The sequence below is a fragment of the Paramormyrops kingsleyae genome, chromosome 2 (genome assembly GCF_048594095.1).
Source record: "Paramormyrops kingsleyae isolate MSU_618 chromosome 2, PKINGS_0.4, whole genome shotgun sequence".
Taxonomy (NCBI): domain Eukaryota; kingdom Metazoa; phylum Chordata; class Actinopteri; order Osteoglossiformes; family Mormyridae; genus Paramormyrops; species Paramormyrops kingsleyae.
Window position 1 is genome coordinate 16,126,743 of NC_132798.1, and position 23,961 is coordinate 16,150,703.

The 23,961-nt window shown below is 46.3% G+C and overlaps 1 protein-coding gene across 1 annotated transcript; it reads right to left on the reverse strand.

Annotated features, from left to right (window-relative positions):
- Positions 1 to 230: 230 nt before the first annotated feature.
- spef2 (sperm flagellar 2) lies at positions 231 to 23,957 on the reverse strand. The gene is made up of 36 exons (XM_072706585.1): positions 23,801 to 23,957; positions 23,564 to 23,666; positions 21,840 to 22,092; positions 21,504 to 21,674; positions 20,954 to 21,097; positions 20,272 to 20,345; positions 19,323 to 19,479; positions 18,818 to 19,006; positions 18,433 to 18,620; positions 17,637 to 17,805; positions 17,138 to 17,357; positions 16,934 to 17,037; positions 16,755 to 16,854; positions 15,457 to 15,515; positions 15,117 to 15,220; positions 14,415 to 14,668; positions 13,799 to 13,949; positions 13,513 to 13,670; positions 11,556 to 11,686; positions 11,218 to 11,345; positions 9,860 to 9,998; positions 9,406 to 9,543; positions 8,782 to 8,933; positions 8,518 to 8,544; positions 8,289 to 8,415; positions 8,035 to 8,179; positions 7,626 to 7,751; positions 7,284 to 7,422; positions 6,604 to 6,833; positions 5,902 to 6,008; positions 5,436 to 5,618; positions 5,080 to 5,172; positions 4,758 to 4,931; positions 3,605 to 3,793; positions 1,976 to 2,098; positions 231 to 863 (listed from the first exon to the last, which is right to left on the reverse strand). Exons 1-36 carry the CDS (start codon positions 23,856 to 23,858, stop codon positions 795 to 797), a joined length of 5,076 nt encoding a protein of 1,691 aa, XP_072562686.1. The 5' UTR covers positions 23,859 to 23,957; the 3' UTR covers positions 231 to 794.
- Between the last annotated feature and the right edge of the window lie 4 nt (positions 23,958 to 23,961).

Here is a 23,961-nt window from a genome sequence, read left to right on the forward strand (position 1 = left end):
TCAAGTACGAACAATACCCCCCCCCCAAAGTAGAAAAAAAGACATAGAAGATATATTTCAACATACAGACAATAAGGATACAAATTAGATTAAACCAAAACAGAAAGTCTCCATGCACCATTTCACCACTGTCACCACTGTCACCACTGTCACCATAGCTGAGACAGCCCATTTTCCGGTGAAGGACTGTGATGCCTTCATAGCTAACAGTGAAAATGATTTGTTACACCAACTTCTTACAGATTTTATTCAGCATATCTATCATTGCACACATTGTACAGCTGAATTTTCAGTCAAAGGACTTTATTAGGTGTGCTACATAAATAACGATACATCAACAGTGTCTTCCTTTGTATAATAATCTCTGGTTACGAAAGCAGGCACTACAGCAGTTAAGGAGCAGCGTTTATATATAAATTTGCAGCTCAATAATTTAAGGTTAGAGACCGGCAGCTTCCAGCTGTAACTGTCCGAGGAAATTGCAGCCACAATGCACAGTAATATTATCAGAAGCATATTGTAGCACTTGGCCATAAGTGTAATGACAGCACACATTAAACCTGCCGCAGTGAAACATTATGACACATAGTGTTATGGCAACTTATGACTACTAGAAAGCCTTATTACAGGAGAACTACTGCAGATGCAGTGTTACCAGTGATTTTGCGATTTGCAAATTGGCCAGTCTATGTTTGTATTGGTGCTAAATATGTCAACAAGTTTTAACAGACAAAGTGTTGTGTAAATCAGGGATTAATAGGTGCTTTTCCATTAAGCAGAGGACTATTTGCAGTTTAAGACAGTGGAAACTGGGAATTAGACTCATTTTCTCCCAGCTGGGCTTGTAGGACACAGTGCATATCCTGTCAAATAAAACAAAACAATTTATTAAAGCTGTCATCCATACATTCATCTATTTGGACATGGAGATGAGATGCAAGCTTAATTAACAATTCGGACCTAAAGAGCAGTAGGCCTACACCACAGCAGATTAAAATTTCAGAAAAGGTTTATGTATATACATATACAGTCAGTCCTGCCATATCGCGTGATATCTCAATGCGAATCTATTCTAACACGATACCAATATTAGTGCCCAAGTCCAACACAATGCGGAATCACTTTTGTATTTGCGTGATTTTCAGTCGGAAAGAAAAGCACCACGCTAACTACAACACAAGAGGCACTACTTGCATGCAAAAGCAGCGTAAACAGGGAGCGATACTGATGCCGATTCATGAACAAATTGTTCTTTTGAACCGGTTGTTTTCAGTGAATCGGTCAAACTAGTTTTCAAATTAAAAAAAATGTATTAATGTGTTATTATTAATTATTATTTAAAATGCAAATAATTACATTAATTACATTATAATTACATTGTTGGTTACAGCACTGTTTTTATTATTTAATTAATTTAGTTTGGCGTAAGTTACTAAGTTTTGAAGTCCAATCCTAACCCTGTTTTGGATATGTGTATTTTAGTACACGGTTTTAGTTAATGTGAGGTTTTTCAGGAACATATTAGTCATACTGTAGCAGAACTGACTTGTACATACATATATACATACATACATGAAGTGACTTACAGCCTCATATATATGAGGTAACTAAGAGTGACCCATCAAACCTGATTGGCTACTCATCTATATATCAATAAATGGATGGCCAGTCAGGTTTGATGGGTCACTCTAAGTCACCTCATGGGAAACCCCATGCAGCCAATGAGAGTACAACATGCAGAGGGAAGCAGGTGTTACACACTGGCCATTTTAATCCTCCTAGTTTACCCCTTGAAAGAGTACAGCAGCTATCGCTTGTAGCTTGTGTTGAAGAATGTGTGTTAGGTTTTACATCGGACTTTGGTATGACTTAATTGGCTTTTACACAATTCGATCCAAACTCATTGGCTTTTTCTCAAGATGGTATGATCTCAGTGACTGTTACACAGGACCGTGACATGAGCACCTGGACTTACAGTTAGCTGATACTGCACGGAGCTCTCCATCAACTCCTGCAGCGTAGGATGCTGGGACAGCAACGAGAAGGGGACCTCATCTTCAGCTCCAAATCCAAGCTCTTCATAGACTTTCCTGAAATCCTGTTCAAAACCCAATAAACAAACTTGCTATTAACATAATGGCCAGAGAAATTTTCTGCATCATAAGAAATATGCAAATTGAAATGTTGATTAAGTACATATTTTATTGAATACCAATGAACAGTTTTTCCATCCCACATTTAACCTGCAATCTGCCAGATAAATGTAAATCACAGCATTAGAATAAAGTTATAGTATTTTTTTGACATAAACTCTAATATTAAGAATATGAATGTAAATGTTTTGAGTGTTGTTATGCATAATTTACAAGCAACTTCTGAGATTAAAGAAACTGGACCACGGAGTGCTGGGCCACTGTGAACCAGTATAACAGCTCCAGTTCAGCTTGGTGCTGGGGATGTTAAGTTACTACAGACATAAGAATCTGAAGTAAAAGTCATGGATTAAAGTACACAGCAACTGTTTGACAATAGACAGTTTAGCAAGCCATTGACATTCCCATGTGAGCACACACTGTCTTATTTTGCCCAAATAAGGTGTCAGACACACCCAACTGAACATTCATGAGCAGAATATGGATTTGTATAGGCAAAGTAACCCACTGCATGGGTTTTATGCCTCAACGCCTGTTAGTACTGGAGGGTGGCAGATGTGTAACTTTGGCTAATGTCAGATCTGATGGGTCTTTCAGAGGCCCTCTGTGGAGTGCACCTCTTCATAATGTTACATCTGGCAGGTCTTTCAGTGCACCTCCTCCTACTGTTAGATCTGCAGGGTCTTTCAGATTCAGCACTCTGTGCAGTGCACTTCCTCATAATGTTAGATTTGCCGGATCTTTCAGAGGAAGCACTCTGCACAGTGCACTTCCTCATAATGTTAGATCTGCCGGGTCTTTCAGAGGCAGCATTCTGCGCAGTGCACTTCATCATAATGTTAGATCTGCAGGGTCTTTCAGAGGCAGCACTCTGCACAGTGCACTTCCTCATAATGTTAGATCTGCAGGGTCTTTCAGAGGCAGCACTCTGCGCAGTGCACTTCATCATAATGTTAGATCTGCCGGGTCTTTCAGAGGCAGCACTCTGCGCAGTGCACTTCATCATAATGTTAGATCTGCAGGGTCTTCAAGAGGCAGCACTCTGCGCAGTGCACTTCATCATAATGTTAGATCTGCCGGGTCTTTCAGAGGCAGCACTCTGCACAGTGCACTTCCTCATAATGTTAGATCTGCAGGGTCTTTCAGAGGCAGCACTCTGCGCAGTGCACTTCATCATAATGTTAGATCTGCCAGGTCTTTCAGAGGCAGCACTCTGCGCAGTGCACTTCCTCATAATGTTAGATCTGCAGGGTCTTCAAGAGGCAGCACTCTGCGCAGTGCACTTCATCATAATGTTAGATCTGCCGGGTCTTTCAGAGGCAGCACTCTGCGCAGTGCACTTCCTCATAATGTTAGATCTGCCGGGTCTTTCAGAGGCAGCACTCTGCGCAGTGCACTTCCTCATAATGTTAGATCTGCCGAGTCTTTCAAAGGCCCTTTGCGGAGTGTACCTCCTCATACTCCTCCCTCTTCTTCCAGCTGGTACGGAACCGATTGTGGGTGGAGCTCCTGGGACCTCCGTGACAGGCTACTTTCAGGAGAGCAGGAATGGTGACTGTCCCTCTCTCTTCCGAGCCGGCTGGCTCTGGCTCCCCCTCTGGCTGTGCGTAATCGGACGCTTCCTCCATGTACGGCACAGACTAGGAGGCAGTGTTAGGCACTGATATGTCTCTGCTCACCATAGAGATATACTGTATGTACAGACTAGGAGGCAGTGTTAGGCACTGATATGTCTCTGCTCACCATAGAGATATACTGTATGTACAGACTAGGAGGCAGTGTTAGGCACTGATATGTCTCTGCTCACCATAGAGATATACTGTATGTACAGACTAGGAGGCAGTGTTAGGCACTGATATGTCTCTGCTCACCATAGAGATATACTGTATGTACAGACTAGGAGGCAGTGTTAGGCACTGATATGTCTCTGCTCACCATAGAGATATACTGTATGTACAGACTAGGAGGCAGTGTTAGGCACTGATATGTCTCTGCTCACCATAGAGATATACTGTATGTACAGACTAGGAGGCAGTGTTAGGCACTGATATGTCTCTGCTCACCATAGAGATATACTGTATGTTCCCACACTGATTTCAAGCAAGACGGTAATCATATCATAGTGAACACTGACACAGCTGACCAATAAAGTGATCATGAGTATAAGTCTGACATTACAGTCGGTCCCTAGAGACAGACCCATAAGCATGGCTGTTGGCTGACGGTCCCTAGAGACAGACCCGTAAGCATGGCTGTTGGCTGACGGTCCCTAGAGACAGACCCGTAAGCATGGCTGTTGGCTGACGGTCCCTAGAGACAGACCCGTAAGCATGGCTGTTGGCTGACGGTCCCTAGAGACAGACCCGTAAGCATGGCTGTTGGCTGACGGTCCCTAGAGACAGACCCGTAAGCATGGCTGTTGGCTGACGGTCCCTAGAGACAGACCCGTAAGCATGGCTGTTGACTGACCCTGCTCTGATTTGTATGTAACTTTGGAAGCTTGTGCTAAATAAATTAATCTGGATGTGTGAGTCAGCTACAGTTCTCAGCCCACGTTGGGTTCTCACTTTCGTTTGTTTTTGCGAGGGTGAGACGCAGTGTTACCTTCAGCAGTGGGGCTCTGCAGGGCCGGCATCTCAGCAGCTGTCCCGTGACCACGCTGAGGGCTCGCACCCAGCCTTGCTCACAATCGGGGTGCATGGCGAAGTACAGCAGAACGGCCTCGTAGTCGAGGCGGGGAGGCGAGAGGGTGTGGTCCGCAAACAAAGTGAAGAAAAACTGCACAGGACGAAGCGTGACATTGTGTGTGTGTGAGGGTCAGTGTAAGCACCACTCTACTCTGCCTCCTAGGAGAGAAAGCCTGGCACCATGACCATCTGCTGATTTGCACTTGGAAGAATGTTTCTACACAGCTAGTGGTGCTCACCTTCTTCAGGTTAGCCAAGCGATCGTATGGCAGGGGCTCAGAGGGGTCATCTGGGGATGGCAACCTCCTCTCACTGGGGAACCACAGTTCTGTCTACCGACAGGACCAAACAGCCATTTTCTTTTTCAGTCATTGCAAGACATTTTGAGTGAAGTGGCCCTTTTGCTTACACTACTTCTCTAATTGTAGCATAGCCGATCTTCATTGTCTAAAGTCAGTTGTATCTCACCTGCCCAGACTAGGAACCAACTATATTCATTGCTGTGACTAGAGCATTGAGGTAATTGATCAAGCCCTCAAATCTCATCATAATCACAAAACCCATGAAAGAGCATGTAGTGGGGAAGGAGGCGAACCTGCAGGTATGACTCCTCTGTGACGAAGCCTGTGCCCTGGGGGTCAGCTGCCCGGAACTGGGCAAGAACCTCCAGCAGCTGGGCCTGGGTAGGGACGGGCCAGGGCATGGCTGCACTCAACAGGAACCTGCGCCAGTCCAGCAGCTCCGAGTCCTGGCTCAACGCTGATACCAGGTTCAGGATCTGAAGATGAGCCCAACACTAACCACTGAGGTTTGGTAATTCTCACCCAAGACCTGGACTTGATTTAAGATGGTAAATTTACACATATTTACATAGTTGACTCAGTGGCCCAGAAATCACTCATGATTCCTCACAGCGGGTCGCATGTCTTTTCTTTTTAAATAAATGGTTCATGACACGTGAACATACAGACATTTAACTTGCCTAGTACAGTACATGTCACAGGTGCAAAAACATATATAGAGCTATTCAGGAGGAGACGCCCTACTGAGCGGTGCTCTACCTGAGCTTCTGACAGGCACTTCCAGAGCTTGGGTAAGGTATCACTGCCCATGTGCAGTGAGACAAGCCATCGAAGGATCTCTGAGAACTCCACTGCGCACAGCTGACCTGAGGACATGGGGAGCTTTGCTGTTCAGTGTTACACATCAATACTGCATGCCAGTGTTTCCCAATCTAGTCCTCGGGGACCCACATTCCGGCCACGTTTTTGCTCCCTGCCAGACAGTCCATGTGTTTGCTCCCTCCAAGCTCCCTGCCAGACAGTCCATGTTCTTACTCCCTAAAACCTGGACTGTCTCTGGGTCCCTGAGGACCAGGTTGGGGAAAAAATGATGTTGGCAGTTGTGGAATACAGTAGAAGGCAGGAATTTTAAGTCAATTAGGTAATAAATGGGATTTTGATTCTCTTAGGGCTACAGTAAGCAGTGATTCCTTTCTAAGCCAAAAATGTTCATCTACAGAGATTCACAGATGTTACTTTGGCATAGGGTAGGTAGTCCTAAAGATTTTAGTCAGCACAACAGTTGCATATCCACACACGGACAAAATATTACAAATCCAGAAAGGTACGCTAATGCATCATGGGATGTTTGGTTAATCATCGACCCAAACCAGGTAACTGACATTTTACCAATGACCTGCCACATTCATGGCCACAATGGCATTTCATTTTGTCCCCACTTACATTTCCCGATGGTCCTACCTGTTGGGGCAAGCTTGTAAAACTGAGTGTGCAGCTCCCTCAACTGGAGGATGGTGAGAGTGCTGTCCTGTGGCAGCTCCCACGGGGGTGGGCGTGGAGGGGGCGCTGGGGGGTCCACCACACGCTTCTCCCTGTCCATGAAGAAGTTGGGGCCCTCCAGGACCAGCTGGTACTTAATCTGAGAGCCAGACTCGATGTGTTGGCCTACCAGTTCCACCAGCTTATCGATACTGGGAGCAGTATGAGTGGAAACCATACCAAGTTAAAAAGCAGCAGCAAAGAATAACTAAATAAAATAAATAATAATGACAAACTTTGTATACTTGCACTTAAAAAGTTACATGCATCACCTTCCACTGTTACCATATATTTCTGTTTGTGATCTGAGAGCAGGCACTAATTTAGTTAATCGAAACCCTTCACTGCCCCCAAGGAGACCTGACCTACATATCAGTTAATGTAACGGCTCACCCATAATGAGAGCACACTGAAATGCTTCAGGAAACACCCTGTGTAGCCTGTAAGTGCCACTGCGCAGACAGTATCGATGCAGTGAAAAAGTCACCTTGCACGAAGGCAGGTTTCTTGCTAGTTTAATTCTGTTTATGCTCATTTTAACATAACGGTCATGCTAGTCGCTGAGTATAAGAACTACATTCAGTTCATGTTGCCCTGCTCACCTTGTCATCTCTGCCAAGAAGCGGGCACTCAGCTCGTCCCGCATAGCCTGGTAGGTCTCCTGGGCCTGCAGCTGGAGGTCTCGCACCACGGACAGGGCCCGGGCCTGTATCAGCTCGAGGCGTGCTCTCACCCTGCAGTCTGAAATGTGAGGTATTATCGACCTTCGCCCAGAGCTCACATGATTTCAGAGAAGCAGCTTTAACATCCAAACGTTACAGACAGGCCTGGGTAATCCGTGTGGCCATGTGCAGAAGCTGCACTGTCACTTGTCCTGGTTCCAGGCATAATCCCAGTGGCAGCAGAGCTGCATTGGTGAAGCGACACCGACGGCTCTCAGCTACCTTCAACATCAACCGCCATGGCGTGCTCCTGCCGGATTTGGGCCCTCACTGCCCTCCTGCGCATCTCCTCTTCATCTTCCTCCATGGGGGGGCAGGGACTGGGCTCTTGTACTGGAGACTGAGCATCTGGGATGGACAGAGAGGCACAATTTCACTGGAGAAACTACACCTTCAGTGACAACCTGTGGATTGTTGCAGTAAAAATACTGTCAGTGAACTTTATCGAAACACAGCAGGCCAGGGCCATGTGGGATGGCATGATAGCATTTAATGAGAGTCTGATTTACACAGGGGAGGTGCAGATCCAGGCAATTCATTTATTTACTTAGCCAAGAAGTGAGACCCAGTACACCAGCAGCTGTCCATTAGCAAGGTGACTCCAGGCATCAGCAGACACCAGCACACAGACCTGTCTTCCTGCTGCCTTTTTTTTTCTCCTTTATGTTGTGGGAGGTGACAGTGGCCTGGGATTCCCTCTGCTGGTGCTCCCGCTCCATCCGCTGCTGGGTCTCCTCATTCTCCGCAGCCTTCCTGTGCTGAACTTCTATGGCCACCTGCAGAAGTGGAAGACCGACGTGACACGCAGACCGACGTGACACGCAGACCGACGTGACACGCAGACCGACGTGACACATAAAGTATAGAGTCCCACAGCCATTTTACCAGGCTGTTGACAGCTGTCAGCGCGGCCTGCCAAATGGAGTCCAAGAGCTTCTCGCTGGGGTGTCCGTCCATCGAGCCCTTCTGCTTCGCCTCTGTTGACGAAGGTCTCCGCGAGATCAGGGGGATTCTGGAAGGGAGTCAGACACTAACATGTCCTGCATGGACAGTGGACAGTAGGGCAGAAATGTGGATGCTTGGTAGTTGCTCTGAAAGAAGGGCAGTTTCTCACATTTGTGTCCTCTTTTCTTCTCCATCCCTTTGTCCAGGGCAGCACCAGTGAGGGGGGGCCGGGAGTGGGTGGGTGGGTACGGAAAAGAGGAAAGATGAACTGAGCTACACATTCGAATGTCAATTAGCAATTAGCAAGCTGTTATTCCCCATGATGTTACTGGCTCCTCCTACTCTGTTGCTGCTGCATTTTTCGCAGTTCTACTATTTGCAGTGATGTCACTGGCTAATACTAGCTGCGAGGTGACACTGGCTCTTTCCTTACTTCTCCGTGTGGACATCTCCTTTGTCCTCAGTGACATTCAGCATGGGGACGTGTGAAAACTGCACCACCGTCTCCGGGAGGATCTGACCCAACATCCCGCTATAATAGTCCCTCAGCAGTAAGATGGTGTCCTGGAACCGGTCCAGCTCCACCTGCATGGAAATTCACGGGGAAGTGGTTGAGGTAGTGCAGCTAAAGAGGGCACACCGAGCCACCACCCCCCCAACTATGTGAAGCTGTGTAAACAGGTACAATCACATGTGAGCGAGAACTTTAACAGACGACTGGAAAATATGGGAGGCATCTGTGACCATATAACAGGGGCGACACGATGACAGTGATGGAAAATGTACAGGACAGCAGCCTAGATACCTGCAGACATGATACAGAATTATGAAGAAAGCGATTTTTTGCATGTTTACAAGGAAAAAGAACCTAAATCGCGAACAATTAAGCAAAACACTTTTGATTCCATCATGAAATTTGTACACTAATGCAATGTTTGCCTGGACACTGAATAAATGGTTTTCCCACCTTCAGCAGCGATATCTGCAATAAAATGCCAGCCTCTCACAGTGCTGAAGGAGGAGTCTGCCCCCCCCCCCCCCCCCAGGTTGTGCATACCTGCATGAGGGCGGCGTAGTGGTTGATGAGCATAGCCGTGTGGTCATCAATCCAGCCGTCCCCCTCAATGGCTGCCTGTTCTCGTCGGGCCTCCTCCCTGCGCTGGTCACAGATGTCCCAAAGTCGCTCCCTAAGCTCCTACGGGGGGAGGGGGGGGGGGGTCACAGGCATAAACTAAACAAAATAACCCACCAATAAAGGCGGTAAGGTGAATAACAATAAAGAAACTGTGTTACCCAAACAGCTACAGGATCAAATCCCAGCAGCTTTTACAACACTGCAAATATGAAACTGAACCCTAAAGTGCTTGAGCAAATATCCACCTGAATGTGAGTTCTACTAAAAAATAAAATATGGGAGATGCTTTGGATAAATATACTGCTTACATATTCATCACTTCATGCATGTAGCTCTGTGTCTGTACTGTTAATGACTGTCATCACGGTTCTCTCACATCCAGACGGAGGTGAATCTCCGCTTTGGTTTCCCCATCAGATCTCATGTCCTGTGGGATGTTGTTGTACTCCCGCTGCCACTGGACCACAAACTCCTGCTTCAGATCTGGCCTCTTCAGGTACTGTTTGAACTCCTCTCTGGGACCATGGCGCAGACAAGAGTGGCATTGGCAGACATTTCAGAGACGCTGTTCAGTGTCTATGGCCATCGTGCTCAAAATTAACTCACCCAGTACAATAACCACGCTGAGGCAGTCAATGAGATCGCACAGCAAAATCCTCCACCCCAAATAACAGCACCCTGTCACAACCCCCAACGGTGCCCTTTTCAAGTCCAGTACGATAAAGCACCCAGAACGACAACCATTTCCCAATAATTGCTCTGATTTTCACCAATGGTACAGAGGTGCAGAGCCCCTTAGGTGTCATGATAGTGTCACACACCGCATTCCTGCCCCCTAGTTGCTTGTTTAGTCTTACCTCTTGTTACAGCCCTCGTGTGGACCACCCCTAAATAAACACCCTTTTATTTGATCTCACATCTGCTCCTGCCTCCTTTGTTTCCACGTCGTGACAGATAGAGAAAAATATTATCCCATAGTTATTTGAGCACTCAAGTTACCACAAGCCATTGGGAAGTTGGAAATGTCTTAACGTAAGGTGAGCGAGGCTCCGCAATTACTAAATTCAGATCACAATATACTACCATGAGTGCTCAACTGATTAATTTGAGAGCACAAATTACTAACTCGAGCACACAAATTCCAACTCGAGAGCACAAATGATTAATTCAAGAGCATGAATTACTAATTCGAGAGCATGTATTATTCATTCGAGAACACAAATGACTAACTCGAGAGCACAAATTACTAACTTGACCGAACAAATTATTCATTCGGATAATATTTTTCTCTACTATGACAACTAAGGGGCTGTGTACATGTCACACCCAGCTCCATACGATCCTCGTGGGTGCCACGCCCACCTCGTTACCTCATGTTATTTCCTAATTGTTATCACCTGTTTCCTATTTGATTTTGACTTGTCTTGTGTATTTAGTCCACGTCTGTGTTAGTATCCCCAGTCCGGTCATTGATGTTGTATTGTTGCGTGCTTTGTGCTGCGATTAAACCCCGTGTTCCTGATCCCTGGCTTCCTGCCTATTTGTCTGCGCTCCGGGCGCTTACGCGTCATGACAGAACAGATGTATGTCTTACTGGATGAGTGGTGGTAGTGAAGGCCATCTACCTCTGTGAGCTCTCACCCAGAAAGACAGGAGATTAAGATATCTCTCAACAGGCCAACCAGAAATGGAGGTAAATTCTTTACAGGCCCGTGATGGTTACACATCTCTTACCTGATGTTGAACAGGTGTTGGATGATCTGGCTGCGTTGGGCACGCACGTTCTGCATCACGGTCTTGATGTTGGTCACATATGAAGTACACACATTCTGCCAGTGGGGAGCAAGGTATTCTGGGATTTCCTGGTGAAGGATCACCACAGAAATACATGAGGATGCATTGCTATGTGTCACCAGTGACATAGTCATTCTCACACTGAAGCACAGACATCAGAAATACAAGCCTTCCTTAGCCAAAAACATGGAAAAGGGTTAAAGTTGGGAGCAGTATCATAGGTGCAGTAAGTGTTGGCATATTTTCTCAGTATGCCCCAGGAAAGGTGGAGCCAGTACCTTAGGTAGCGGCTCATCCACATAAGCCACATCTGCAGGCGGGTTAGCTGGAAGCTCAGTGGTGCCGGTGCCCCTGTCATGAGGATCCTCAGGGGCAGACGCTGCTGTGACATCCTCAGCCTGACTCCCTGCTGCATGTCACATGACGAAAATCACACCCCTTTCCTGTTCTACAGCATTTTTTTTTATAATTGCATAGGACTGACAGCACAAGTAATAGTTCCTAAATAGTATGTATTATAATGTAATGTGTTAATCCCCCATCTATCCCTTCTTTTCCAGTAACTGTACATCCATTTAGGGATCCACACCTATCCAGGATGGCCTACCTGATCCTGATCCACACCTATCCAGGATGACCTACCTGATCCTGATCTACACCTACAGGATGACCTACCTGATCCTGATCCACACCTATCCAGGATGACCTACCTGATCCTGATCCACACCTATCCAGGATGGCCTACCTGATCCTGATCCACACCTATCCAGGATGACCTACCTGATCCTGATCTACACCTACAGGATGACCTACCTGATCCTGATCCACACCTATCCAGGATGACCTACCTGATCCTGATCTATACCTATCCAGGATGACCTACCTGATCCTGATCCACACCTATCCAGGATGATCTACCTGATCCTGATCCACACCTATCCAGGATGATCTACCTGATCCTGATCCACACCTATCCAGGATGATCTACCTGATCCTGATCCACACCTATCCAGGATGATCTACCTGATCCTGATCCACACCTATCCAGGATGACCTACCTGATCCTGATCCACACCTATCCAGGATGACCTACCTGATCCTGATCCACACCTATCCAGGATGGCCTACCTGATCCTGATCCACACCTATCCAGGATGATCTACCTGATTCTGATCCACACCTATCCAGGATGGCCTACCTGATCCTGATCCACACCTATCCAGGATGATCTACCTGATCCTGATCCACACCTATCCAGGATGATCTACCTGATCCTGATCCACACCTATCCAGGATGGCCTACCTGATCCTGATCCACACCTATCCAGGATGATCTACCTGATCCTGATCCACACCTATCCAGGATGATCTACCTGATCCTGATCCACACCTATCCAGGATGACCTACCTGATCCTGATCCACACCTATCCAGGATGGCCTACCTGATCCTGATCCACACCTATCCAGGATGGCCTACCTGATCCTGATCCACACCTATCCAGGATGACCTACCTGATCCTGATCCACACCTATCCAGGATGGCCTACCTGATCCTGATCCACACCTATCCAGGATGGCCTACCTGATCCTGATCCACACCTATCCAGGATGACCTACCTGATCCTGATCCACACCTATCCAGGATGATCTACCTGATCCTGATCCACACCTATCCAGGATGACCTACCTGATCCTGATCCACACCTATCCAGGATGGCCTACCTGATCCTGATCCACACCTATCCAGGATGACCTACCTGTTCCTGATCCACACCTATCCAGGATGGCCTACCTGATCCTGATCCACACCTATCCAGGATGACCTACCTGATCCTGATCCACACCTATCCAGGATGACCTACCTGATCCTGATCCACACCTATCCAGGATGACCTACCTGATCCTGATCCACACCTATCCAGGATGACCTACCTGATCCTGATCCACACCTATCCAGGATGACCAACCTGATCCTGATCTACACCTATCCAGGATGACCTACCTGATCCTGATCTATACCTATCCAGGATGACCTACCTGATCCTGATCCACAACCTGTCAATTCTTTCTCTTCAACCAATTCAATTTTATTTACAGGCACCATTCAAGTCACTCAAGGTCACCGTACAAAAGCATCTATAAGCAAGTAACTGTAAGGACATTACAGGCAGACAATAAAAATTAACAAATAAAGCTAGAAACAGATAAAATCACATGGAATATCCTACTCGTACCCCCATCAGCTTGCTGCAGCATGGTCTTATAGAGGATGGACTCCACCTCCTTGAAGACCACGTCTAGCTCTTCCTCTGCGTTTACCCTCACTAGGATATCCTGTCGTCTTGAGTACCATTTTTCCAGTTTGGGCCAGTTGCCATGGAAAGCAGTGAGTCTGGGTGTGGTGAACCCGCAAAGGCACATAACAGGGGCAGAGCACAGATTACTATGGATGTCACCTTTAAAGCACGAGGTGTGACCATCACAAGCACAACCTAACCTAAGATCTTCCCACATGCTAACCTGCGCTGGACCTGGCTCATGTCCAGGCCCTTTGGTTTAAGGGCTGCTGCTTTTTCACTGTTCTGTGGTTTTGCTGAGGCTTCCTCCTCTGCCACTGGAGCTGCCTCCGTCCCAGACTCTTCCTTAGCTGGTCCGCTACCACCCTGCTCGACTGCAGGGAAAACACAGTGACACTGCTGTTACCATTTGTCAAGTGCACACCTGTTGTGAATTAATTATTAATCCCAAAACTGAAATGAATAATTAAACATGACTGTCATGCCCCATGTCTAATGTCTCCAATTGTTCGGAGCCTAAATTCTAAGAAGTGCATATGACTCATGTACTAATGTGCTGTTCATCTGCATCTTTCACTTTCTGCATTCACAGGTTTGCCCCAGAAAGATCTTTAATTATCATACCTACTCATACCTACCCTGGGGTCAAATTGACCCCAAAGGCACATGTTAAGTGACTTCTCATAGTAACATAAGTATCGTAGGAGCATGTTAGAGTTAAGTCTGTAAAGTCTGGGGTTTCAGATTGTGCTATAACTTTTGAGAACATCTTATAAAAGATGCCACCCATTGATAGATGTCTGTTTTGCTACAAAACGATGCATAACAACTTTATTTACATGCTTGCTTTGCAGCACGGTCAAGGACCAGATCATCGGGCATGTCCAGCAACAAAACCACATCCGGCACTGGTGGGGGGGGCGGGGCCTCCTTTAGGGTGTTTGGGTCCACAGCAAGGTTGGGCTCCCTGTTCCTTTGCTTCTTGCTGCCATCATCTGGGTTGAACCCACACAGAGCCTTCTCAAGAAGCTTGGCCTGGTTCAAGTGTACAGGGAACCCATCCAGGATCCAGCCCAACTCGGAAGGAACCCGTCTGTGGAAGGCCAGAAGGAGCTTGTGTGGGACGCCTTCAAGTGTGGGACATTTCCCTCCCTCACTACAACTCTCACTTACTTATACTCAGGAAAAGGCATTAAAAGAAAGTAAGCTGTCCTGAAGCAAGTCTGCAGATGTGCCGCAGAAATGTTTGGACTCTGCATAACTGGGCCGGTTTAAAATAGAAAAGTTACTTTATTCCTTCCTATGGGGAAATGATGTTCTTGGCCATGCCACCTAGGCGAGAGCAAGGCTGGGGGTCACGGCGCAGGATTGGCCAGTGTTCAGCACCCTTGAACCAATCAGGGTGAAGGGCCTTGGTCAAGGGCCAATGGCAGCATTATGCTGTCGGCCAAGACATATGCGACCTTCCAGTCATGGGTACTTAACCACAGATCCACACACTGCCCCAAAACAGCAATAAACAAAATGTCCACAAGTCTGACCTGATGGCTTCCACGATGATCTCCACCAAGAGCTCATCAGGGATGGCCTTTCCCTTCCTGAGGATCTTCTCTGCTGCTGCTCCCTGTTGGGCCCTTACTGAGAGCTGAAGGAGGCAGTGTCACGATTAGCATGTATGTGTTCCCTGTTTGCATGAAAAGCTGCATGATCTTCAGCCATCTATGTTTGCATGTTCTGTTTAATGTGCATGTTATGCTGCGCCTGTCTCTGTCATCTGCGTATATGGGCAAGCCGTGTATTTCTGCAATGTCTAAAACTTGTGTATATAATTTGTGAATATAGATAAAGAGAAAGGAATCAAATTAGGTGTGACTGGGGTACCTTAGACTTGGGCTCCTTTTTCTGGGTCAGGTGCTGCTGAGAATGATGGGAAAGAAGGCCTGGGAGAGACATGCCACATGGGATGCGTCTTTCAGCTATACATTCAAAGGTCCATTCACTGATGTATTCCTGTTTATTTATATAATGTTTTAACCATGAAGAGAAAAGATCTGATTTAGAAACAGCAATGATGGTGCTATTTGTGTCTGGATGTATAGTAGAGCACCAGCAGTCATCATTTGAGATTTACAAAACAAAATCATATCTATGAATAATACATGCTCTCGAATGAGTAATTCATGCTCTTGAATTAAGTCCACACTGCTGCGTTTTTGTTTAAAAACGCTGAGACATTAGTGTCAGTTTTTGCCTTTCATCCACATTACCCTTGAGTTTTCAACCCCAAGAAATGGAGACATTTGAAAAATCTGCGCTACCTGAACGTTGGTATTTTGTGGTGATTATCATGTTGTGAAAGTGCACAAACACAACACCGATGAGTGTAGATAATGGCTAGTGTATATTGCCCAGTGATGTAACAGGTGAAAACTTCGATCGTGTTGTAGAACCTGAAAATATTAACCTATTTCAAAGATATTTTGCACGTTTAATAACGAGGTCCAGTGACAACTTTTCCACACTATTGGAAATTTTGATTTTTTTCACCCAACCCTACTACGTACGCTTTAGTGTTGCAGTGTGGATGTGTGAAAAGGCACACACTAAAAGCTCCCTAATTGGTTCCTACTCATCATGTAGCCTTCTCTAATTTGCTAGATAAAACTTCTCATTGTCTGATTGGTTACCCTATACAGAAGCAAAGTGTAGAAAAGGGTGATACCAAAGATTTTCTTTCGATGAGAATCAATCTAATACCATGGTTGGTATCACAGATTCCGATCCCAGTACGTCTGGTGCCAGCCCAATGATGATAAATTCTGCCCTACGGGGCACCAGCAGATCGATCATTCCATTTCCACGATCACTAGTGTCTACGCCCCAGAAAGTCTTCACCTTTCTCCCTTGGAGCTCTTTTCAGTCGCTGTTGCTGACCCATGTGCACCTAAATTGCATGTTACACAGTGTGACTGCTGGATATTTGTGCAAAAAGAAACTAACAGTCACCGTAGTTTCACTGTGGATGGAAACACTTTCGTAAACAATGTGAAAACGCCTGTGTGGATGGAAATTGTTTTAATTTGAAAACGGTTTTTAGATGAAAATGTAGCAGTGTGGAAACAGTCTATGCCCAGCAGTGCCATTAAACGCAGGTTAGTATGGAGTCACACGCACAGTACCTGACTCGATAGACTCAGTCACGTCCTGCCCTTTCCCATGTTCATTCTTCACCTCCTCACAGTCTTCACTGGAGGAGACTCTGCTCTCTGGAGGCTGATACTGAGAAGAGAATGTGTCCGGATGATTGCGCATCTCACAGAGATGGTCCTGCACAAGGCTCCCGGCTCAACATACTAACCTCAACCTCCTCCAGAAGTGTACCCAGGACCACCTCTCCTGTCCGAAAGGCTTCCAGGGCCTCCTGGACCAGAATGCTCACTGACAGGATATGGATGCCATGGGCTAGGAAGAGGAAGAGAAAACGGTACATGCACTGCACACACATAACAGGGAAAAGACACAGAGAATGGCCTGAAGGTCTGAGGGAGCGAGCTGGACATACTTTGATTAATCCGAGCAAGACAGGTGGTCTTTCCTGCAAAGGGCTTTCCCAGGACACAGGCCTTAAGGGTGAAGCCCAGGACAAAGGATGGAGGGGTGGCCACCTTAGGGGACTCTATGATGGCCTGCAGACGGGTTACTACATGGGCCAGGATGCAGTTGTTGAGTGGAGGTTCTTTGCTGCCACCTTGCCCTGGCCACACCCACTCACCCATCATAGACTGAAAATGAGAAACACATCAATAAATATCTGCTCTCAGTAACGTACTACATTGATGTATTGCACAACAAGCAAACTGATTAATATAATTTGAGAGAGTCCACTCATCAAACTGCCTATGTGAACTTAAAACTGGCACTTCTGGTCGGAGGACAAAAGCACCCTTACGTTTTGCATGCAAGATGGATACAGAAACTCTGCAGTAGCAGATGTTTGGTCACTGCTCTGTCTCCCCATCTCTGTAAATTATATTTTTGGCAAGAATAATACAAACACCCACTGTATACTCATCATAGTCCTGGTTGTTGAGAATCTCCAGCTGTTCTGTCTCCCTGGCCTGCTCCTGGGTGGGCTCTGAGGCAGGGTTCTCAACAGCACCCCCCTCATACAGTGGCATACCATGGAAAAACAGCTCCTTCCACTCCCGCATCAGCTTGGCTGGGATCCGGCTGCAACAGCAGCACCAGCAATCAGGTTAAATCTGATGCATTATTACATGTATGACAATCAGAAATGAAAACATAGTTGACTTTATCCTATTCAGGGCTGCGGGGGGTCTGGAGTTTATTCCCCCGGGCTACGGGCGCAAGGCAGGGAACAACCTAGGATGGGGCGCCAACCCATCACAGGGCGCAAGGCAGGGAACAACCTAGGATGGGGCGCCAACCCATCACAGGGCAAACTCACACACCATTCACTCAGAGAGGCATACCTATGAGCAATTTGGTAAAGTTAACCTCAGTGTGTTTTTGGACTGTGGGGGGAAACCGGAGCACCCGGAGGAAAATCCCACGATAACACAGGGAAGACATGCAAACTCCACAAACATGGAGCCATGGCAAAGATTCAAACCCTGGTTCCAGAGGTGTGAGACAACAGTGCTAACCACTGCATCACCATACCGCCCGACTTTATATTTGATAAAGTAAATCAAAAAACACCAACTCAAAGATAATGACTGATCGACCGACCGACCGACCGACAGACAGACAGACAGACAGACAGACAGACAGACAGACAGACAGACAGACAGACAGACCGACAGACAGACCAACAGACAGATAGATAATACCCACTTTCCAGTGAGCAAGCGGAACTCCCCGACCCGGGTTGCCAGGTCCACCATCTGTCCAAGGATGTCTTGGCAGGCATCAAAGTGCTTCCTGTGCCGTGCCTGGGCCCGCTCGGCTGCAATGCGGTCATGCATCTCCTTTTCCCTGCGCAGCTCGTCTGTGTGCTCCAAACGGACCTGTTGGGCCAGGGCCTGCAAACGTTTCAGTGGGAGATGGAGAGGTCAAAGGCAGCGATGAAGCCTTCGGAGGAGAACTTACCGTACTACACTCCACACTGTATGCTCTTACAAAACAACTACAATCACAGCCATCAGAAACTGTCCATTAGTGTTGTATTCCTCCAAATTTACCCCGCAGTGACCTTTGACCCCAGCATTGAGTGCCTCACCGCCTCTCGGTCAAGAGCTTCCTGAAAGTCCCGCAGGCGCTGCTCCTGGTACTGCTTCTCCCGGAAAATCCGGTTCTGCCGCAGGACATCCTTCTGCTGATGGATCTGCATGAGCTGCACGACGATGCGCCTCTCCTGCTTGGTCTGCCGGGTCAGACGGGCCACCAGCTGCTCGTCACGGATCGCCTCCTGCAGGAGGTGCGCAGTTAGGGTTTGCAAAGCTCTTCCAGTTACGAAATGGGGCTAGATGGGATGGCAGAGCCGTAAAGCGGGAAGGACTAAGCATGTCCCAATAGGAAGAACGGTGCATAAGCACTAGACCTGTCATCAGAAGGGTTTAGGTTCTATATCCAGGTTGGGTCTGCTGGTCTACATTATCCATAACTGTCAATAAGAGCTTATAGAATTATGCAAAGAAGGTTGTTGTTAAAGTGAATAAAATAGGGTGGATCGCTACAGGACATTAGCATCATGCTAACATGCTCAGTGAAAAGCCCTCGGCCACCTGCTGTTCTTCATGGGCCTGCAGCTGCCTCACGAGCGCCTGCCTCCGCCGCTTCTCTCGCTGCTCCCGGGCCGCCGCGTCCCGCTCCAGCCGCTGGCGGATCTTCAGGACATACTCGCTGCTGGTTAGGGCCACCTCCTCGGGCCATAGGCCCTCGCTGGGGAAGCCATATGGCACGCAATGGGATCCAGTGAGCACATGGGATCCAGTGAGCACATGGGATACCAAATTCAATCCAGCAGCTTTAATGGCTTTTGGAATTGACATGACAGTCATCACCCGAAATAGGTCCCATTCTTAAGGGGTTCAGTCCAAGATGGATACATTTTAAACATATTTAATGGTTACTTTGAATAGCCCACTGTAGGATAAGTAGGTATGTATGTTTTGTGCCTTACGCAGTGCCAGCTAGGTATACACTGAGTGCATACAATCATTACATTTGCCTGAACTGGCAACACAGATAATCTTTTCAGGGATTCTCTAGAATCCCTCAGGATTCCGTTAAGGTGTGATTTGGGATTAGCAGAAAAACGTTCCTATATTTTGGCACTCCTATCACTATCCTTGATCTTATGGCTAATATGGTTCATGAACAAAAAGGTTTAAAAAGGCATCAGACTCATCTAAATAAGAAACAGAATTTCAAAAATCTCTCTGGCTTGGTTCTCCTTCTTGGTTGCCCTTTGGTCACACCCATCTGGTTCAGGGATGTTCAATGACATAAGGTGCTGTGGGAGGCTGGTCAATGTCACGTTATGACCTTTACTTTGTTTTTCACTGTATCATTTTTCTTACTGCTCTTGTTAACATTTTATAAGATTGTTGTTGATGGTCTCCAAGCTAATATTATTTGTCTTACCATAGATTGACCTCTGCATTTACACCTAAATGAGGGACTCACATTTTCATGCATCACCTTATATATGATCATAGATAGATGACCCACCTTGAAGAGAGGCTCTCTACAGGAAGTTGTTTTTTCAAATTCTTCTCAAATCGGGCAATCTCTCTTTGAACATCCTACAGTGACAGAACAACCAAAGTCTGACATTTTACCAGTCTGCTTAGCCCAAGTACTTCACCGGGCGAGACGTTCATTTCCACACAGCTGCCACATTATTAGCTACACCTAACAAGTGCCATTAGGACCCACAATTTCCTCCAGGAACAGGGTAGACATCCTTTCAGAGAAACCTTTCTCCATACCACTGCTGTGCTGAGCTCTTATTTTCCCACTCATGGCTTTCCCATTAGCTTTGACAAGTCTCGCCATTTTGACCACTGCCATTAACATGCCAGATGCCGTGCCTTATCTATCCAGAAGATCAGCTGAAGAACAACTAGACCTCTTGACCCATGCAGTCTGTGTGCTGGATGTATTCAGCTGCAGCCACATGATTCGCTGTGCAGTGCAGAAGTTTGTCTGCAGGTATACCTAGTACAAGCTGTCATAAATATATTTATGAAAAATTAATTCTAAATTTTTAATCTCCATGGAACGCAATTGAGAGCCTTTTATTTATTTAATCATATTTCCAAAATTTTACTTTTGAACAAATGCACTGATGTCACAAGGACTAGGAGACAAGTGTCACTGAGCCCTGATGGTGTTCCAAGCCACAGCTCACCTGGGCCTCTTTCTGCTTTCGGTCCTGACGCCATTGACGCTCCGGGGGTCTCAGGGACTGCTTGGTCGGGGCCGTAGGGGTCTGGGCAGCCGTGTTCTGGAGCTGGACCATGAGCTCATGCTCCTTCCTGCGAGTCAGCTGGCGCTGAAACAACCAGAGAAAGACCTAACTGCACCAGAAGGGGGACAAGGGCCAGACAGACCACAGGATCCCCGAAGGGCTTGCAGTAGATACCAAACCAAAGTCAAGACTGAGAGGTGAAGAACTGCTTATGTACAATTTTAATGTTATTTATATACTGCTTTTAACAGGGAACATTGTCATTAAGCCTGAGGTCCCCAGAGAGTAAGCCTGAGTCAACAGTTGCATAGAAATCTCCACCAGAGACTGGGAAACACCTCAGATGGAACCAGGCTCAAGGCAAAGCCAAGGACGGGACTGGGCGGTACAAGTTATTTCCAGCACAAATGAACAAAGCATTTCTGAAAGACAACATTTTACTTTGCTTTATTTATAAGTTTGACATGACAACATCAGGCTGTGACAATACCTCTTCAATCTCCTTAAGGTGTATATCCCTGTCAACCTTCTGCATCTCTTGCTGCTTTTCACGCTGCACCCTGGTGGACCTCCGGAACATCTCATGCCCTCGGAACTCATACCTCTGGGAGATCTTCTGAAGCTGTTTGTCCGCCTCACGCTTGACCACAGTCCTGAGGCGCTACCGAGATCATACGGAGAACTCAGCTAGATGGCCTCTAGAAAAAAGACCGGCTAGCAAAGCTGAAACCATGGGCTGCATGAATTGGTTACTGCTGAGCGAATAAAGGGGAAATAGCACCCCTATGTAAGTCAAATGGAGGGGGCCGGGTGAAGGCTTCCCCACCTCATTGTAGACCTCCCTCTCCATGCGATGCAGGCGTGCTGTGGCAGCAGGCTGCATGGTTTCCATGATGGCACCCGTCAGACCCACTCGCCTCTTCTTCTCCAGCAGGACATAGAGCTGGTAGAGCAACCGTGTGGCAGCACCTGGGACCTCCTGCATCAGGGCCTGCGCAAAGCCCGCATCAAACGCCACTCCAAGCAGCTGCAGTGTGGGCTCTATCCGGGTGTAATTATTCAGCTTGGCGTTTGCGGTCCTGCAGGCCCAGAAGGTGGCAGACAAAAATAACGACTGCAAAAAAAGACTTATTTTGCTTAAAGCAGGTGTAGGAGATCCCGACCCTCGCAAGAGGGTATTCTGGTCTGTGATTCATCAGCCTTGATTGTCTACGGGCGGCATGAACTTGCGCAATTTATGTAAAACCAAAAAGATTCACAACAAAATATATGGAAATAACTAAGAGTGGTATATGAATTACTAACTACTATAAGCAAAGAACACATTTCATTAATTAAGGGAGGAGAACACATAGGCGTTCATATTTGGAAAGACTTCTAGTGACCTTTATGTATATATGATGCATTCTTCAGAGATAATAAAAAAAAAATGCTAATGTATAGCTTTAACAAATACGTGCCTAACTGTCTGTTCTATCAACAGCTTAATTAAGGACAATTAACGAAGAGCTCATTGGGGAACACCAACACACCTTGTCTTTGTTTAATTAAAGTTATAAGAAAAGGTAATTAATCTTCTTCTGCTGATGAACAGAAAAAAATATTAGGTCGGGTGTATGTGTTATTGAAGACGTGTCTCGTTCTAATCTATGGCTAAAATAGTGTATATATATATATATGGCTAAAATAGTGTAAATAGTGTTGCACCACTTAATTCAGGTGACGTCTCCAAATTGCACTAAGAAAACGTGTTTTATGCTGGGGTCAGTGCAAATGTAATGAAGTCGGTGAGGGGATATATTTTTCATGTACTTGATGATGGGAGCTACAGAAATGAAAAATCAAAGGGGATGCCTTTTTCGGCAATCACCTGCCAAAAAAGGCATCCCCTGGTTAATCTGGATTTGCTGTAGCTACACCGCTGAAACTTGCACAGGTTAGTTTAGACCCTCTCAAATACAAATTACAAAAGGCCCTTGATGATGTGAGTTACAGAAATGCAAAGTCAAAGGGGATGCTTTTTTCAGCAACCAGCTGCCAGAAAAGGCATCCCCCGTTAAATCTGGATCTACTGCAGCTACACCGCTGAAACTTGTACAAGTCAGTTAGGACTCGCTCAAATACAAATTACAAAAGGCACTTGTTGATGGAAGCTACAGAAATGCAAAGTCAAAGAAGATGCTTCTTTCGGCATAACACCCGCATCTGGAGTGCACTCCTGCCTTGTGCATTCTGCTCTTTCTGTCTCAGGTGCCCCCATGACCTTGATCTGTCAAAGTCGCTAGAGGAGGGGTGGATGCATAAATACAATCATTAATAAAATATTTGAAAATTATTTCCTTTCACTTGTTAAATGTACTACAGGACACAATCTGTATTTAGTTTTTTAACTATAAGGAGAGCACTAAACACGAGAGCTAAATATCTGGCAATGCGTAAAAAATGCGTGGGGAAAAAAATCTCAGATAAATGAGGTCAAATTAGAACGGATCGCCCGATACAACCCACTTAGGTTTTCAGCACAAAGCATTGCATCGCCGCTTCACTTACCTGCCTTTTGAAAATTGGTCGAAATCGTCCTGAAGCTGGTATTTATACAACATTTCGCCTATCAGGTATCCATTTGCGAAATCCGCTGAAAGCGTTTTCGGATCTGCAAAAATGTGACACATCCTTTCGTTTTTCTACAACTATATATTTAATCATGTGTCTCTAAGATACACATACAGCACTAAAGATAGCAGAAGTCTCGCTTAAATAATTTGCGGTTTAGGGAAATAGACTCACCGACACATTTTGATAATTTAAGCTCTGAATTGATCCATCGACACAAAATTTCAGACATCGTGTGTTTTTTTTTAAATTCTTTTAAAAACCAGGAAAGGGGAGAAATGTGAAAGCTAACTAAAGAGCATTTTAAGGTGGTTGGCGTGCCGTTGCCCTAGCGA

Coding starts and splice junctions, on each gene's coding strand:
- spef2 (XM_072706585.1), bottom strand. CDS start 23,858: ATGTCTGAAATTTTGTGTCGATGGATCAATTCAGAGCTTAAATTATCA. Junction 17,358..17,636: donor AGGACTATGATGAGTATACA/GTGGGTGTTTGT, acceptor TCTCATTTTCAG/TCTATGATGGGTGAGTGGGT. Junction 7,423..7,625: donor CATGGCGGTTGATGTTGAAG/GTAGCTGAGAGC, acceptor CTCACATTTCAG/ACTGCAGGGTGAGAGCACGC.